The following is a 16027-nucleotide window of genomic DNA, read 5'->3' as shown; positions in this document are numbered from 1 at the left end:
ACAAACCTATGGGCCCTGGTGATGTGCACATAAGTACTGAGGAAGCTGGCAGAAGTGATTGCCAAAGCACTCTGTCAACTATGAAAGATCATGAAAATGGGAGAGGTGCCTGAAGACTGGAGAAAAGCCACAGTCACTACAGTCTTCACAAAGGGCAAGGAGAGGCTGGGGAATTTCAGGCCAATCAGCTTTACCCCCGATGAGATTGCACAAGGTGATCTCCAGTGGTGCCTTCCAACTCCCATGATTCTACAATTCTTGACTTCTGACCTGTTCCAAAAAAGAGTGTCACCATATTGAGCATATGATGTGAGAGTAAGGAGTCTCAACATCCTTTATCAAATTCTGTTATAGCCACCAAGCCTTAGTCAGAGGATAAATGAAGTTAGCGTTCTTTGACTTTAGCAAGTCAAAATGTTTTGATTAAAACTTTTCCATTGTGCTTTGCACATCTGAACAGGTTTTTGTCCTGTGTGAACTTGCAGATTCTTTTATTCGTTTTGATGTGTCATACATCTCAGTTGTTTACTGGTGCCTAAAGTATTTTGTGCTGTTTATGTGTAGTTACACTTTGTTATTTGTAACTTAATAGTGAAATTTCAGTCTTCCACCAAGAAATGCTTCTAATTTGTCTAAAATGAGCATTTCTTTTAGGAGTTCAACGCCACTAGAGGCCCCAGTTAAGTTTAGTATCTTGTAACCTTAAACCGAAAATATTTTATGAGAATGGCATCTAATTTTTCTTTTAAATAAACAGTAGAAGGAGATTCTTATCAGTAAATAGAGCTTAAATAACGAACAGCTTATGGCCTGGCAGAAGGCTTGAAGAATTCTAGAAATTGTCTTGTTCCATTTTAAAAATGGCAAGAATATCCCAGAAATGGCTAGCTCAGATGTATTTGTGTTACTCCTTCAGTAGTTCTCATTTTACAGTTGTAAACTTCTCAAGTGGTTCTCCAGTTCTGTTTCATCACAGGCCTCACTGCCATAACTGTTCTGGACATCAGCTATCTAAAGTTTGCTGGGTGGACTGAAGAATGGATTTTATTTAAGAATCTGGACTGAGATGAATGCTGTGACAAGAAAGTCTTTTAAAACCAAAGCTTTATAGGGGAAAAAAGCAATTTCTCTCCTCTGAAGCCACCCTCTTCAGCAGTAAAGGTAGAGGCTAGCCTAGATTTCTATGGCACTGCAGCTGGTCCTGAAAGTTGGCTGGAATATCTTCCAGCAGCAACTGTGCTTCCTCTGGACAATAGAATCCTTTTCCTTCTTTACAGTATGTTTGATCCTTTGACCTCAGCAGTGGGCTCACATGGCAGCACAAATGGAAGCTGCTGGTATCCTGAGACAGGAGCTTTGCAATTAGCTTTTCAGGTGTCATTACATTAGCAGCCTGAAGTGCTTAATGAGTGACATAATTTCTTCCCTTCATCCCTTTCTTCCTGCCTCATTCCTTGCAGACTGACAGTTGACTGCTTGCACACTAAACATCCAAATAAAATACATCATACAAGTTGCTAATACATTATTGCAGAGCAGCTCCATATCTTTCACAATCCCAGACAAGCCATTACTGCAACAGCTCTGTCAAAGAATCAGTCATTTGACATCTATTTCACATTATTCTGAAGTACAGGGATATAAGAATGTTCGGCACTGAATCCTGGTATGACAGATTACAGTAAGGACACGCCTACTGGCCTGATCACTGGACTGGATAGTTATTTTGAAAGTTGCTTTGAGTATCGTGTGCCAAGGCAGCTAGGCTCTTGTAAGACCTGATAATTAACGTTGAAATCTGTTTAAAAACAGGGTACTTTATGGGAAAAAAAGAAATGAAGGTATTCTACAGGGAAAACACGGCTGCGAAATTAATAACTTTGCCATATACCTTACAAGGTAGAAAGCTAAAATAAAAGACAAACAGAAAAGAGAACAATGTTCAGAAAAGATGGGCAAGCTGCAGAAAGTTATGCTCAGTAGTATGAAAATTATGAGTGGAGAAATTTACTTCGAGGACCAACATGCTCCTAAGTCTCTCTTGTAAGCAAAAGTTAGGGTCAGTGATCTTGGAACCTCCTGTTAGCTGTTTTGCTGCTGTGCTTTGCAGCAGTAAATTGCTTTCATTTCCCCTAGCTCTTGGATATCACAGTGACACAAGCTACAGTACTTGAGCAATTCAACTCTTTACTAACTTAGAACTTGCTGTGAGTCTAGAGCTTTCCAAGGCAGTTGATTTTGCTTGGTCTAACGGGGTTTTTCATGCATGGCTATTTTCTGTAATTTAAGAATATAACTAAAAACAACTAAAAAACAGAGCAAGTATTGTTTACTGTTAAGGTTTCACTAATAATCCACATTAGAAGAAAATAAATTTATCCTTATTAGAACACTGCTTGAAGGTACAGGCAAGCGAAGACGAAATACTACTTCTTTTTGTGAAGTCAAAATGCGTTTTATAGGCAAAATATTGTACTGAAAGCTAGAAATCTTTAATTGTTTAGCAATAAAAATTCTTTTGTATTCTTTGCGTAAGGGCATGCAGAGTGAGTTTAATTCATAGTTTGCAAGTTCATTTAAAACTGGTTGACAGATTCACTTTTTTTTTTCCTAAAGGATAGAAATTGATCACAACTTTGTCTTCTGAGCAATTGAAATGCACTTAAAAGGAAAGACTTTGATAATCATACTTTAAAAAAATCCTAAATCATAGTTTTTGTTTTGCATGTACGGTGGTTGTAAGACTGAATGGCAATCTGTTTTTCATACTGAGGTTTTACTGTGAGATCAAAGAAGAGGAATCTGGTTTACAGCTTCTCTGCTTCTGATAATAACTCTGAAGCAACATACTGCAACCTTTCATCTTTCAGTAATTTCTCACACACTGTAAAGTAATTTCTTGAGGAGCAGAGAAAATATATATATATTTTTACAGTTAATGTCAAAACTAATCTTTCATCAGCTCTGGAGGTTTTGTTTATACACTTTGTCTACTGCAATGTTTGCAGTTCAGGCTATTTTAGTTGACACGAAGGGTTATGAGCTGGCTGATGGATTCAGCAGCTGCAGATTACAGGATCAGCTGCCTGAGAGACTGAGTGAAGTGGGCAGTTGGCAGCCAAGTGGATACAACCCCTCTGGCCTAAGGAATTCCACAGTCCATGTACAGGATATTCCATGAAGAATGACAGAGCTTTTACCTTAACACAATTAGGAAGTAATATAAAAATAAAAGTGTGCAGTAGATGTTTGAGATAAATGATTACAAAAAAAGTTGCTTTGAAAAAGATACTCTGTAAAATTCAGGCTCTAATAGCTCTTGATATTGAAGTATATAATATAAAATGAAGAAGAATTTTTATGCTTTTATTTGTAGGCTATATATTATTGCAGTTGACCTGAGATAAATGCAAACAGATAAGCATTTAAGCATTAAGATAAATGAGATAAATGCAAACAGATAAGCATTAAGCATCTGTTTTCTTTTTACTTAGAAGTATGTGTGTTATTTTATCTACTTCTGTTAATAACAACTTGCGCTCATTGCAGCATTTAGGTACTATCTGATGATATCACTCTTTATTTGTTTATAAATGCAAACTGTTGTAAGGACATATGACAATGTTCTACTTTTTTGTTTGTTTGATTTTTTTACTCTAATGAGGAGTTAGGAAGAGTGAAGAAAACGAGAACATGTTTTGCCAGGTCTTGATATTGAATCTTAGAAGGATCAGGGATTTATAACAAAAACGCTATCACTTGTGTACTGTGAGGGCTTGTGGTAGGATGAAACCACCACCATATTCAGATGCAGACTTGTGCAGCTGACTGGGTGTAAGCTGTGTAAAAAGCGGAAGAATGTTTTGCCATGCAAAAAGCAGTGACAGCATAACATCACTGCAAAAGTGTATTAACAGCATCTAGAAAGACATCCTGAGGTAATGAATAATATGGACTGTAATAGTTCTATACCACCTGCTTGAGACAAAGAACTTTTAATAAGTCCAGATTTGTTTTCACTTTTCTCATCTACTTCTTCCTTCCTGTTTCTTCTCTGCAACTGTGATGGCTTTGAAACATTGTCTCACCTCTGCAGTTTTTGGAAGTTGCAGTGGGTCTTTGCTCATCTTAATTATTATTATTATCATTATTATTTTTAACATTGCTATCCCCACTGGTCAGAAGTGCCTCAGTTGAAGACAAGACTTGATTAAACTCTGGAAATATCTTAACTCTAGCAGTTTTGCCAAGAAAGACATTGACTTTGAATTCTTTTGAAAGTGAATAACTTATTTCTACCCTTACCATTTAATCTCTGGTAGTGCGTCCATGATGTATTTGAAATGCATTAATTATTAAAAAAAATAATTTATGGCTGTGATAGAGGTAATAAATTCATTTTGCTGAACTATCTGTAAATCTAAAAATCACATAGAGTAATTAGAAAATATTATACTAGATAACATCATCTACATTTGAGATTGTATTGTTTTCTCTCAAGAACTTATTTTGCACCAGGCAAGCATAAAGAAAAGTAAATAGGTTGCAGCCTTATTGACGCTCTATTCCTAAGGACTAAGCAGCAGTAATGTGTATGACAAAAGCCATCATTTTACCTTGCTGAAGTGCCGGCATTAATCCTTAGGCCAGTTATTTCTCTTCCTTTCCCGAGCCTTTGCTTTCATCATATGACAGTTACAAAGCAAGGAAAACAGATGCCAACAGGGACCTAATTTCTTTTTCCAAATTCAGTATAAGATAAATTTTCTCTAAACCTAGTTCTGATCAATTTTATCCAGGAACAAAGCCTCTGGTGAAATGAAATCCAGGTCATGTGAAAACAGCCACATGGTCAAGTGAAAATGAAGAGTGACCAGTGCTGTGTGATGAAGGGTGATGAATTCGTGTCTCTCATGCTTCTTGTCCAGAAATACCCAATAGGCTGTTGTATGGCCTTGGACTACATGTGCAGGATCTGGCACATTGGGCTGACAGTCCACCACTGGCTGCCATATGGGGTTTGTGTATGTTCAGTTAGACTGTTGCATTGATACTACCTGCCTGTAAGCACCCAGTAAATCAAACTGCTTTGCTGCTTTTCAGACTTGAATGGTGTGTGCAAGTGGACCACATAGTAAATATGAAAAAGGACAGTGCAACCTGGACATATTGTGCATGCATTGTAGACTTTTGTCCAGGACTTCTGGACGTTGTATTTGTGAATCTATTAACAGGGGAGCTAAGTTCTATTAAATCTATGCCTGGTCCTAGTGTAAATTAAATCAAACTTCCTGATGCGTTCAATCAGATTTTCATCCAATAAGAAATTGAAAACAAAACAAACAAAAACCCAACAAAAAGCAACGCAGGAAAACAAAAAAAGCCCACAAAAACACAACTGGAGAAAGCACATAATGTCAACATATTTAACAGCAAAGTGAAAAGTCATATATAAGTTCGATTATGTTTATGTGACCTTTACTTGCATATTGCCTAGGTTGGCCTTAAGGTCTCCCCATGCTGCTGGACCTGTCATGAGTGGTTAGTTGTCTTGTTAGTACATGAAGAATTTGGCTGCTGTAGTGCTCTTAACTGTAAATTGTTTCAGGATTTGATTGTTGAGGAAAACATGCAATTTGTAATAAGACATGTAAAAATTAACAGAATATGTCCTTGAATATGGACTACTTTCAAACCTCCAATGATGCTGCGATTTGCATTTTAGGACAAACTTTTCTGTGTAGCTGTGGGAAGTTTGTCTATGTCAGAAACTTTAGATGCTTTGGGAGATAGAGTAACAGTAACTCTAGAGAAAAATAAATTGAGGTTCTGAACTCTGTTGATTTACTGTAATATATATATGTATATATACAGACATAATGTAATGCTATAGGATTCATTACTCAGTGTTTTCATACACTGACAGTTTCTCCTTTTTAAAACTCTCTTTTGAGAATCTTTTTGGCAGCTTAATTCAGCAGGTGAGTATGTGTTTGAGAAGCTAGAAAATAGTGAAAACTTACTGTGCAGTTTGGCACATAATGAAGCCCATTCAGCTGAGAATATACAAAACATTTTTGTACAGATTGTGCCTAATATATAAAGTTATAGTTAATGGACAGTGTCCCATTACTGAGAATGGACATTAAACTACTTAATGGCCAGAAGGAAGGAGATATGAGCAGCACTAGAGAAGTGAATGCACATTCAGTCTAACTAATTTGCTTAAAATATTCTTCAAAATATTTGCAACAACATAGTAATACAGCTGTGTTTCCCAGTAAAGTTTCTATTGTGGTTCAATAAATTTGTAACAGCCTTTTTAAAAGCTTGGAAAACACTTTGCCAAGAGTTTTAGCTGTGCTTTTATGCCTGTAGAATGGGTTTAGTGCAGTAATCTGTTAAGTCTTAACCCAGTTTACTGATCTGGCAGTGTGAACATTTGAAGCTCTGAGCACGTGTAGCCCCGAGTATTTCCAAGGGAGGCCCTGTGTTTTATACTTGACAACTAGCATCTATACTTTCATGACCAAGTGATCGAAGGGAGAGAGAGGAAGGGAGATTGCCTCCTTCTGAAGGCAGACACCAAACTGCTCATTGAAACTCCAGTGTTTTTGTGCTCGCCTCTGGCATTTCTAGGAGCTACTCCTGCAAAGAAATTTGATTTGGCTGACAGGTCTTTATTAAACAAATTGCTGATCACTGGACACAACCATATCAGTTTATTTAAGGTTAATATTCTATCTCTTATACTAAATGTATTACTTAGTATTATCTTGAGATTTAATTTTTGTTTAATTTGTTATGTACACACAGCTACACATTCAACAATTTGGCTTTGCTTTCAGACTGAAGATGTCAGATCAGAACAGATAAAAATTACTGTATTATATTATTAGTTTAGAAGGAATCAGCTTTATTGAATATCTTGTAACTGCTGTGGAAATCCATGAGTGTCCTCAGAAACACAAGCTTTTATTATAATTGTTTGATGGGATTGTTTTGATAGAAAGCAAGTTTGAAGTGAATAAAAATTATGTTGCTTATTCTCATTTTTATTGATCTTATGTATTTTTTGCTGCCATTTACTGGGCTCTGGTGCTATGTTTTCTGTATTATAATTGCATTTCCTTATTCTTTTTATAACATGCCTTTTACACACAGTTTTCAACTGAATTGTTTTAAAGCAGCATTATTCACTCAGTTGTTTTTGTCTAAGTATTCCTTAAAGTCTTGTGCTAGCTCAATTTATCCTTTCATAGAGAATATTAGGTGGCAATCAGAAAGACATTACACTGTTTTGCATTGCAGTTCAGAAATTTGGAATATTGTTAAATCTGGGGAATATCATCCATCAAAGTCTTTCTTTTATAACTTGTTAGCCCGCATTTTCTTTTCTGCTTTCTCAACACAACTGTTCACAGCTTCTCCTCCACTCATCTTCTGTTCAATTTGGTTTCAGAACAAGAGTATGCAATAATTAGCAGCTTCTCATTTCAGCAGTCAGCAATGGATCTCAGAAATAGCTTAACCACATTAGCCATCCCAGACTTTTGCCCTACTTGGCTATAGAGGCTTGGTTTAAAGGGAAATACTGTCCAAAAGAATTTTGTGGATGATGGAACAGATCAGATAGTCTACATTTTACTGGAGGGGAAAAAAATAAAGGGATAGAGAGAGACATTCGTTGTGGCAATATTATCACTTTCATTCCTATTTCTGTCTTCCAGGATGTCAGTTTACAGTGTTAGTTTTCTGCTTCTGATTCATGTGATCTTGTGCCATCTTTCCTTACTGTACACTGCGCTTACTGAGCATTCTTGCCAAACAAGACAGCTGCTGGTTCAGTTGCTGTTACACTGCCATAAATAAATAAATAAATAGAGAACGCTAGACGTAATCATTGCGTTATCTTTCCTCTCAAAAATTAAATCTGCATTTAATAAAAAGTGGCTGACATGTAGGTCTGATCTATGGATGAACATTCCTGTAGCTTAAAACCTACTTTATTTTTCCGTTACAGGATATTTGTGAAGATATATCTGATCATGTTGAACAAATTCATGCTCTACTAGAGACTGAGTTTTCCCTGAAGCTTCTCTCATACTCTGTCAATGTGATCGTCGATATCCATACAGTGCAACTACTTTGGCACCAGCTCCGTGTTTCTGTTCTGGTTCTGAGAGAGCGCATTCTCCAGGGGCTACAAGACGCCAATGGAAACTACACTAGACAGACTGATATTCTGCAAGCATTTTCTGAAGAGACAAAGGAGGTATAGTAACTAAATTCAGCATTTTTTATAATTTTGTCTGTATTTGAAGAAGCTTGTCCCTGTTGCATGTTTTAAATTGCTAGAATGACAATTTTAAGTGAAGCTCAACATTACAGGTATTTAGTGCTAGTTTTGTATGAACCTATCTTGAGTGTCTTTAGTTAGTATCTGTTTGAACGAAACTAAGAGGACCAGTAAGACCAGCTTTCAGAAATGTCATATTAGCAGTAAACAAAGTTATCTCCTGGTAGAAATAATTTTTGCAAAGGAACTGAAACCTTTACACAGAGGTCTCTAGTCACTCTTGAATTTAAAGGTCACATGCAATTCAAAACCCAATATTTATGTGCAATAAATTCTTCATTTGAAAAGCCTGAACACTTCCCTTCTTGCATACACAAACAGGAAGTTTGCACAATGTTTTCCTTATTTTTCCAGGTTATGTCATTATTGCTTTAAGGCAGAGAATATGGACTTTTATTTGAGTGTGATTTTGCAGAATGCCTCTAAACAATCACATATAACTCAGAAACAATTATGCATGAATCAAGCTTTTGTTTCTCTAATGGAGTGTTGAATTAACACACATGTAAATGGTTTGCAAATCTGGATTTGTTTAGCTAAATTGCCTTCTCCTTGGAGTGAATAATAGAATCACCAAGATTGGAAAAGACCTCTAAGATCATCCAGTCTAAGTGTCCACCTATCACCAGTATTTCCCACTAAAGCATGTCCCTCAGTATGACGTCTAAAAATTTCTTGGACGCTTCCAGGGTTGGTGTTTCTACCACCTCCCTGGGCATCCTGTTCCATCCTGACCACTCTTTCAGAGTAGTATTTCCTAATGTCCAACCTGAAAATCCCCTGGTGAAACTTGAGACCATTCCCTCTAGTCCTATTGCTAGTTACATGTGAGAGGAGGCTGACCCTCGCCTTGCCACAACTTCCCTCTGCTCAAACAAGGTCACCTAGAGTAAATTGCACAAGATCACCTTCAGACAGGTTTTGAATATCCATAGAGAAAGAGACTCCACAACATATGAGAGCAACATGATCCAGTGCTCTGTGCTCTCAACCTGCTGGTAATGCTCTTCCTAATGCAGACTAGGCTGTTGTTGGATTTCTTGGCCACAAGGGCACACTGATGAGGGCACACTGATGGCTCACGGTCAACTTGGCGTCCACCTTGACTCACAGATTCTTTTCTACCCGTAGGTCAGCCCCAAAGCTGCACTGCTTCAAGACCCTGAACTTGCCTTTGTTGAACCTCATGTGAATCTTCTTCACCTAGCTACTCAGATTTATCTGAAAGTCAACACAGCATTCTGAAATATCAGCAAACCCTAGTGTCATATGAGTAGCAAACTTACCAAGGGTGCATTCTGTCCCTTTATCCAGGCAACTGATCATTAAGATGAATGAGACTGAGCCCAGTATTGACCTCTGGAGGCATCACTAGCTGGATTCTGTGACCTATGTTACAGAGGAAGTCAAAAGCCCCTGAGGATGTCCTTAATTTCTGATCTCTGAAGTTTAAAGAGAATGTGCATACCTCCCTACTCCCTTTTGAGTTTTTGTATGTCTTTGCTATAATGAAGTGGGTGGCCCTGAAATCAATATTCAGACATGCCCAGGCCCACCTTCCACACCCCCTCTTCCTGATATATGTATATCTGGTGCTTCAGATTCAGTTTCTGCTTTGCTCTTGAAGGTAAATCTTCTCTGGCAAGTCTGAAAGAAATTTAAGCTTGTCTGAACATCCAAAGTGGTGACTTCAGTTGAAGTCATTATTTTTTTTGCATGAGCATGGTGATTTCAAGACTTAAGTAAAGGGCTGATTCAGATACTAAGAAACAGAAAATGTCCCATATGGCTCTTATTACAACTGCTATTAAAAATGCCCTTCCAAAAAAGAGGAGGATTGACTGGAGTGGGATGGATTATTTTTCAATGGGGAATTTATTTTTGTGTCAGACTGTCTTGCATGGTAATAAAATAATGTGGTATATCCTATCAAAATTTAGTTTCTCTCAGCTAAAGCATAAATAGCATTTGGTAAAATTAATGGTTAGCAATAGCAGGGAAACTATCAGTGTAAAGTCTCTGTTCTAATGGTTGAATAGGTTCCCAGAAATTGCCCTGTAGATTTTAATCTTCTTTTAATCTATCTATTCAAGTTCTCATCAAATATCATGGTAGTGGCTTTATTTGACTGAAGAAAATAAACAAAAGATAATATAGAGAAAATCATATCTGGTCTCACCTGCAGCCCTGGATCTTTCTCCAGACAGGTCTGTGTTGTGTGGCTACTGAATGCCTCACAGTATAAGTAGGATTTCTAGTAGGGGTTTTCATGCATATGCGGGTGGTGAAACTGCTTGAGCAAACCAAGAAAACTTTATCCAAGCAGATAATCCTTTCTTACAGAAACACTTCCTTAATTCAGTTCTTGAGGAAAATGAACAGGGAATTAAAGTTTATTTCTTCACCTAAGAAGACCTAGAAACTGTCTGGTTTGAAATGAATAGAGGAAAATGTTTACACAAAACCAAGACTTGTATTCTGGAATTGACTACCTCAGAACACTTAGAAAGTACATATAGGTTTAAAAAAGAAATTGAAAAACTAAGGAAAGATAGGAACAATGATATCCACTGGATGAGGAAATCCTGATGGTGCTCATTGGTAGAAGCTGAGGGTGCAGGTAGATATAGCTTGTGTGAAAGGGTCACGTACATATATATAGAAGTATATATTTATACTCACGTCTCATAGCTAGGTTGGCAGAAGGTGGCAGAAAGTATTTAGAAGTGAGTGCAGACACAATATACTAGTCTAGATGGAAATTGAATCTGAGCCAGTAGATCAAATGTTATGCCTTTCTGTAGACCACGAACTTACAATTTCACCAAATGTTTGGCTTGATCCTTAAGTCAGCCATCTTCTGTGTAAATGTGAGAGTGGCTCAGGCTGCCAGCATTAACTGAGGAACTCCATAGAAGTGATTTGCCAAGGTTTCTTTTGTGCTCTGTGAGATGATTGCATCTTGGTAAATCACATCACTGCTCCAGCAGTTCGTGTAGAGTACAGAGAGTTTTCTGTGCAGGGAACAGTCCTTCCTGGGCTCTATTTATACCATTTTAGAAAGCAAACAGCACAGTCTGTATTGACTTGCTTAGGAACACAACTAATTAGCTGGGAAGGCGGTAATTGTACTTTCGGCTATCTCAGTGGTGCTAGCAAGAAGAGATACATGAGATTTCATGCTTGTAGGAAATAGAATAAAAACAGAGAGGCAAGTTGTTATGATGGAGATGCCAAATTGAGAAAACAATTTTTTAAATAAGAACTTCAGAAAATTAATAGTTGGAAGGACTTTTTCCCCTTTAGGAGTAACCCAGGGATTGATTAGAAGGAAAGAAAAATTCAATTCACTACAGCCTGAGTTCTTCCTAGCTGAACCTAATCTATGAGTTGTATTTCACAACTGAAAAAAATAGGAAATATGAAAAGGGCCAGTATAAGTCCATGTTGATAGACAGTGAATCTGAATGTTCTCGAACAGTTGAGAAATTCCCAGCAGAAATAGGTTGCAAATTAATTTAACTTATTTGAAAGAGTGAAAAAAACCCAACAAACCGAATTGTTCTGGATCAAATATAAATACAAGAAGGTTTTGGAACTATGGCCTACCTATAGAGTTTTAAAGGAAATATTATTATGTGGAAACAGATTTCTTGGTAGCTGTGCAAATTATTAGTAGAATATTTTCCCTAAATAAAAACAATATTAAAACTATGGTATTACTGGCCTTAAACAATACTCATCTGAAGCACACATTTAAATATCTGCCTGGGAAATGACTAAGCAAAATGAATGTGATTGTAAATTTTATTCACGTTCATAAACACTTTTTTAAGAGGTGAAGGAATGGAGCTCATTACTCAGGAGAAATGAAGGCCCTCAGGGCCTTTGGGAAGGGTTTTGATTTATATATGGCCTTAGAGTTTCTAATCTTTTCCTGAGATTAGAGAAAAATGTAGCTGTAATACTAATCATTGCTTAGTCATTATTTTCCTTAATAAATGCAGCTCCAAAATAGAAATTTGACAGTTTCATGGAAACTTCCCCTTTTAATTCTGGATTATTGATGTTGAACAGTTTGTGGCACAGATTCTACATCTGGATATAATATCCTAAATAAAAATATTTTCAAACTTCAAGATTTCAGTTGATAAATATTTTTCTAATTTGTCTTTTCTACAAATAAGATTTTAAGAGGAATTTTCTGTATGTTACTTTGACTAGTATAAGTGGGGTGGACAGAGTACAGAGCTCAAATGTTATGTTTATAGAAGACTGCAAACAATAGCCTTCTTTATTGAGACTCTTCTGGTTCAGATCATTGTCCAAGTGGCTTACGGTGAGATTATAGAGGTAGCTGTGCTTTATTTAGACAAAACTTTGTCTTAAAAATATCTATTATGTAGACCAAACCAGGGAAGAAAGACCAGCATATACAGATTTAGCTACCTAGAGGTAGAACCCTAAAACATTAATTTCTGCCTTTTATGATATTTCTAAATAGTTGTTGTAACCACTTGTGCTAGAGCTTTTTTATTTTCCTTAGGTCAACATTTCAGTATCTTGGTTGTTCGGTGGTGAATGATTTACTAGATCTTAAGCAGTGAAACATAAAGCTGATAGTTCATTATGTTCACTGTGTGAAACATGAAATTAAATTTCTTTAAAGCACCATTTCTTCATCTATTTTAGGATCGTCTTGACTCTTTAACTGAAGTTGATGATTCTGGACAGCTAACTATCAAATGTTCTCAAAATTACTTGTCATTGGATTGTGGTATTACTGCTTTTGAACTATCCGACTACAGTCCAAGTGAGGATTTGCTTGGTGCTCTAGATGATATGACCTCCATCCAAGGTAAAGCAAAATCATTTGAATCCTGGAACTACAGTGAGATGGATAAGGACTTTCCAGGACTTATCAGAAGTGTGGGTTTACTTGCAGTAGCAACAGATTCCATTGTTCCTCAGTGTAATGAAGCATTAAATGAGAAAAAAAACCATTTACCTCTTGTATCAGAAGATAGAGATGAAAGCAAGGACAGAAAAGGACCACATGAACTTTCACAATCTCCTTCTGCTAATTCTTCTGTTTCTAAAGGACCTTGCTCTGAAGACAGCATCTCATCAACTGAGAGCAAAACAACTTCTGCACTAAAGAAACCAGAATACAATCTCCCACAACTCAGCGGTGAAAAAATGAAACATCCTCACTGTGAAAACTCAAATCCTAAGAGATCCATAAGAGACTGCTTTAACTATAATGAAGATTCCCCTACACAGCCTACTTTGCCAAAAAGAGGTCTGTTTCTGAAAGATGATGTATTTAAAGACTATATGGAAGCCAATGACTTTAAAAGGCAAATCTCTCAGATAGTTAAGAATGAAATGAGTAGAAGTACACCTTCACTGTTAGATCCACCAGACAGGTCCAAGCTTTGCCTGGCTTTACAGTCAACCTACAGTAGTGCATCTGCAGTTAGTCAGTCTTACGATTGTTTAAATAAAATAGATGACAGAAATCTTGAGTACACAATAAATAATCACTTTAAGGACAGTTCTGTAAGTCTAAGAAAACCTGCTTTCTATACCTGTAAAGAAAAATCAAAGCACAAGAAGTCTCATGACACTCCAGAGAAAGTGAAAGCTGACAGAACATCTGTGCATATGTGTAAAACATCTCCACCAATACAAGTCAAAAAAAGGGGACGTTCTCAACAAAATGGAATCATTTCTCATAACTCTCAGTCTCTAGAGGGCATAGAAACTGATTCTACTTCTGCATCATCAGATTCTTGTAACCAGGGAGACACAAATGGACAATCACAAGGTAAAACTGAGCCTTTTAATTCACCAACTTGTAGCCAAAACAGCGCTTCCTCAGCTGGTTCTGAACATATAAACTCATCACCTCTTTTATTGAGAAGGAAGAAAAATAAAAGTTTATCCTCATCACCAAGTTATAGTCATACAAACAGTAAAGATGGTGAGGTCTGGTATGGTTCTGATGAATATTTAGCACTACCTTCACACCTCAAACAGACTGAAGTGTTAGCTTTAAAACTAGAAAATTTGACAAAGCTGCTGCCTCAAAGGCCCAGAAGAGAAACTATTCAAAATATTGATGACTGGGAGTTGTCAGAAATGAACTCAGATTCAGAAATGTACCCAACATACCAGGTAAAAAAGCACAAAAAAATGGGTAGAATTTCACCAAGCTCTTCAAGTGATATAGTATCTTCCTTGGGTGACAGTATTGAATCTGGGCCTCTCAGTGATATTCTCTCTGATGAAGATCTTTCTATGCCTGTATCTTGCATTAAAAAATATACTGAAGAAAAGTCAGAAAGGACTGCTGCTGCTCAGTCCACTGAGAATGAAACTTCTGCCTCAAATAAATCAGCTTTAATTCATCAACTCATGCAAGATATACAACATCAAGAGAACTATGAAACCATATGGGAAAAAATTGAGGTAAGTTCATAATCCTGTGTTTTTCTGTTGTGCTTGTAAGAAGTGTATACATAGTGATTGGGCTGGAGGCAAAGGAAAATCTACTTTGTTTTCCTTTTAATAATGAAAAGTCTCATCTACTGACCCACAGAAGTAGACAACAGTAACCATCATTGTGGTTATAACTAGCTGCAGTTAACCTTAATTATACAGAATTTGATTATTCCACTAATACCTTTAATCTTGGCAAAAATACTCTACAAGGACAGCAGAGCTTCTTTTGGCAAAGATTACATACATAATAGTTTATTTTTGAAAGCATTTGAAAATCAGGGATCATTTTAGCAAAATGATGCTTCCTGGTACCTACTTCATGTTACCTATGTTCTTTAACAAAAAGAAATTGCTTTAGTCCAAGAATATGGGAATAATTTTCTTCACTCCTGTCACATCATGTATAATAACCTCATTTCGTTTTAATCGCTTTTCTTTCCTCGTAATGATGTTCCCCCCAGTGTTGGTGGAACTAAGCATTACATCTTTTAATTTAACTTAACTTGAGTTGAGATAGGATTTTTTTTGTCTCCTTGCATCACTTCTGAAGTACCTCTTCTTCATAAAGGGCAAAAGGTTATGGTTGCTAATACTATTATTTATTTTATGTTAACATTACTATTTGTTATTATTCTTTCTACTGTTTGTAGAACTAAAAAATAATTAATTTTTCAATACAAGAGCTTTTACTAATTCATTCATTACTCATTCAGTGATGCTATGGTGCCTTGCTGAGCAACTTTAATTTGTCATAAGTAATAGACCTGTTATGTGAGGTTATGAAAAATTTTAAAGAAAATCTTTCTTAAAAAATACCATACCTGTGCCACAGCAGAATGCTTTCTTTTGCCAGATCTCCTGTTTCATAATTCCCCAAGCTGAATAAGAAAAGTGTGCCATTACTTTTTAATTATCATCACTTGGCATTTAGATCAATTCTGTTATTTAATAAATCTTCAATCCTAAAAAGAGGATTCCTTTTTGCATGAGTACATGTCTTAGCAGTAATTCAAATCTTTTCTTTAGTGGTAGTTTTATGCTAAAGAAGTCAGATATGAAGCAAGAAGTTAATTATGGAGAAAAGAAGCATGCACATGCATGTTTGTAATCCAGTTATGCTGTGGAAACTGTCTAGCCTAATATATTTTATTTATTGAGATT

General features: G+C 36.5%; 1 protein-coding gene across 1 annotated transcript in view; it reads left to right on the top strand.

Annotated features, from left to right (window-relative positions):
- The window catches only part of AKAP6 (A-kinase anchoring protein 6), a 212747-nt gene that overhangs the window by 23809 nt on the left and 172911 nt on the right, over positions 1-16027 (top strand). The window contains exons 2-3 of the mRNA XM_065753759.1: positions 8024-8275; positions 13052-14833. Of these exons, the coding sequence (XP_065609831.1) occupies positions 8024-8275; positions 13052-14833 (2034 nt within the window). The remainder of the gene's footprint in view (positions 1-8023; positions 8276-13051; positions 14834-16027) is intronic.

The sequence above is a fragment of the Cyrtonyx montezumae genome, unplaced genomic scaffold (genome assembly GCF_038088225.1).
Source record: "Cyrtonyx montezumae isolate F1298 unplaced genomic scaffold, pur_monq_1.0 scaffold_10, whole genome shotgun sequence".
NCBI classification, from domain to species: Eukaryota; Metazoa; Chordata; class Aves; order Galliformes; family Odontophoridae; genus Cyrtonyx; species Cyrtonyx montezumae.
This window is presented reverse-complemented; position numbering and strand designations above follow the sequence as displayed.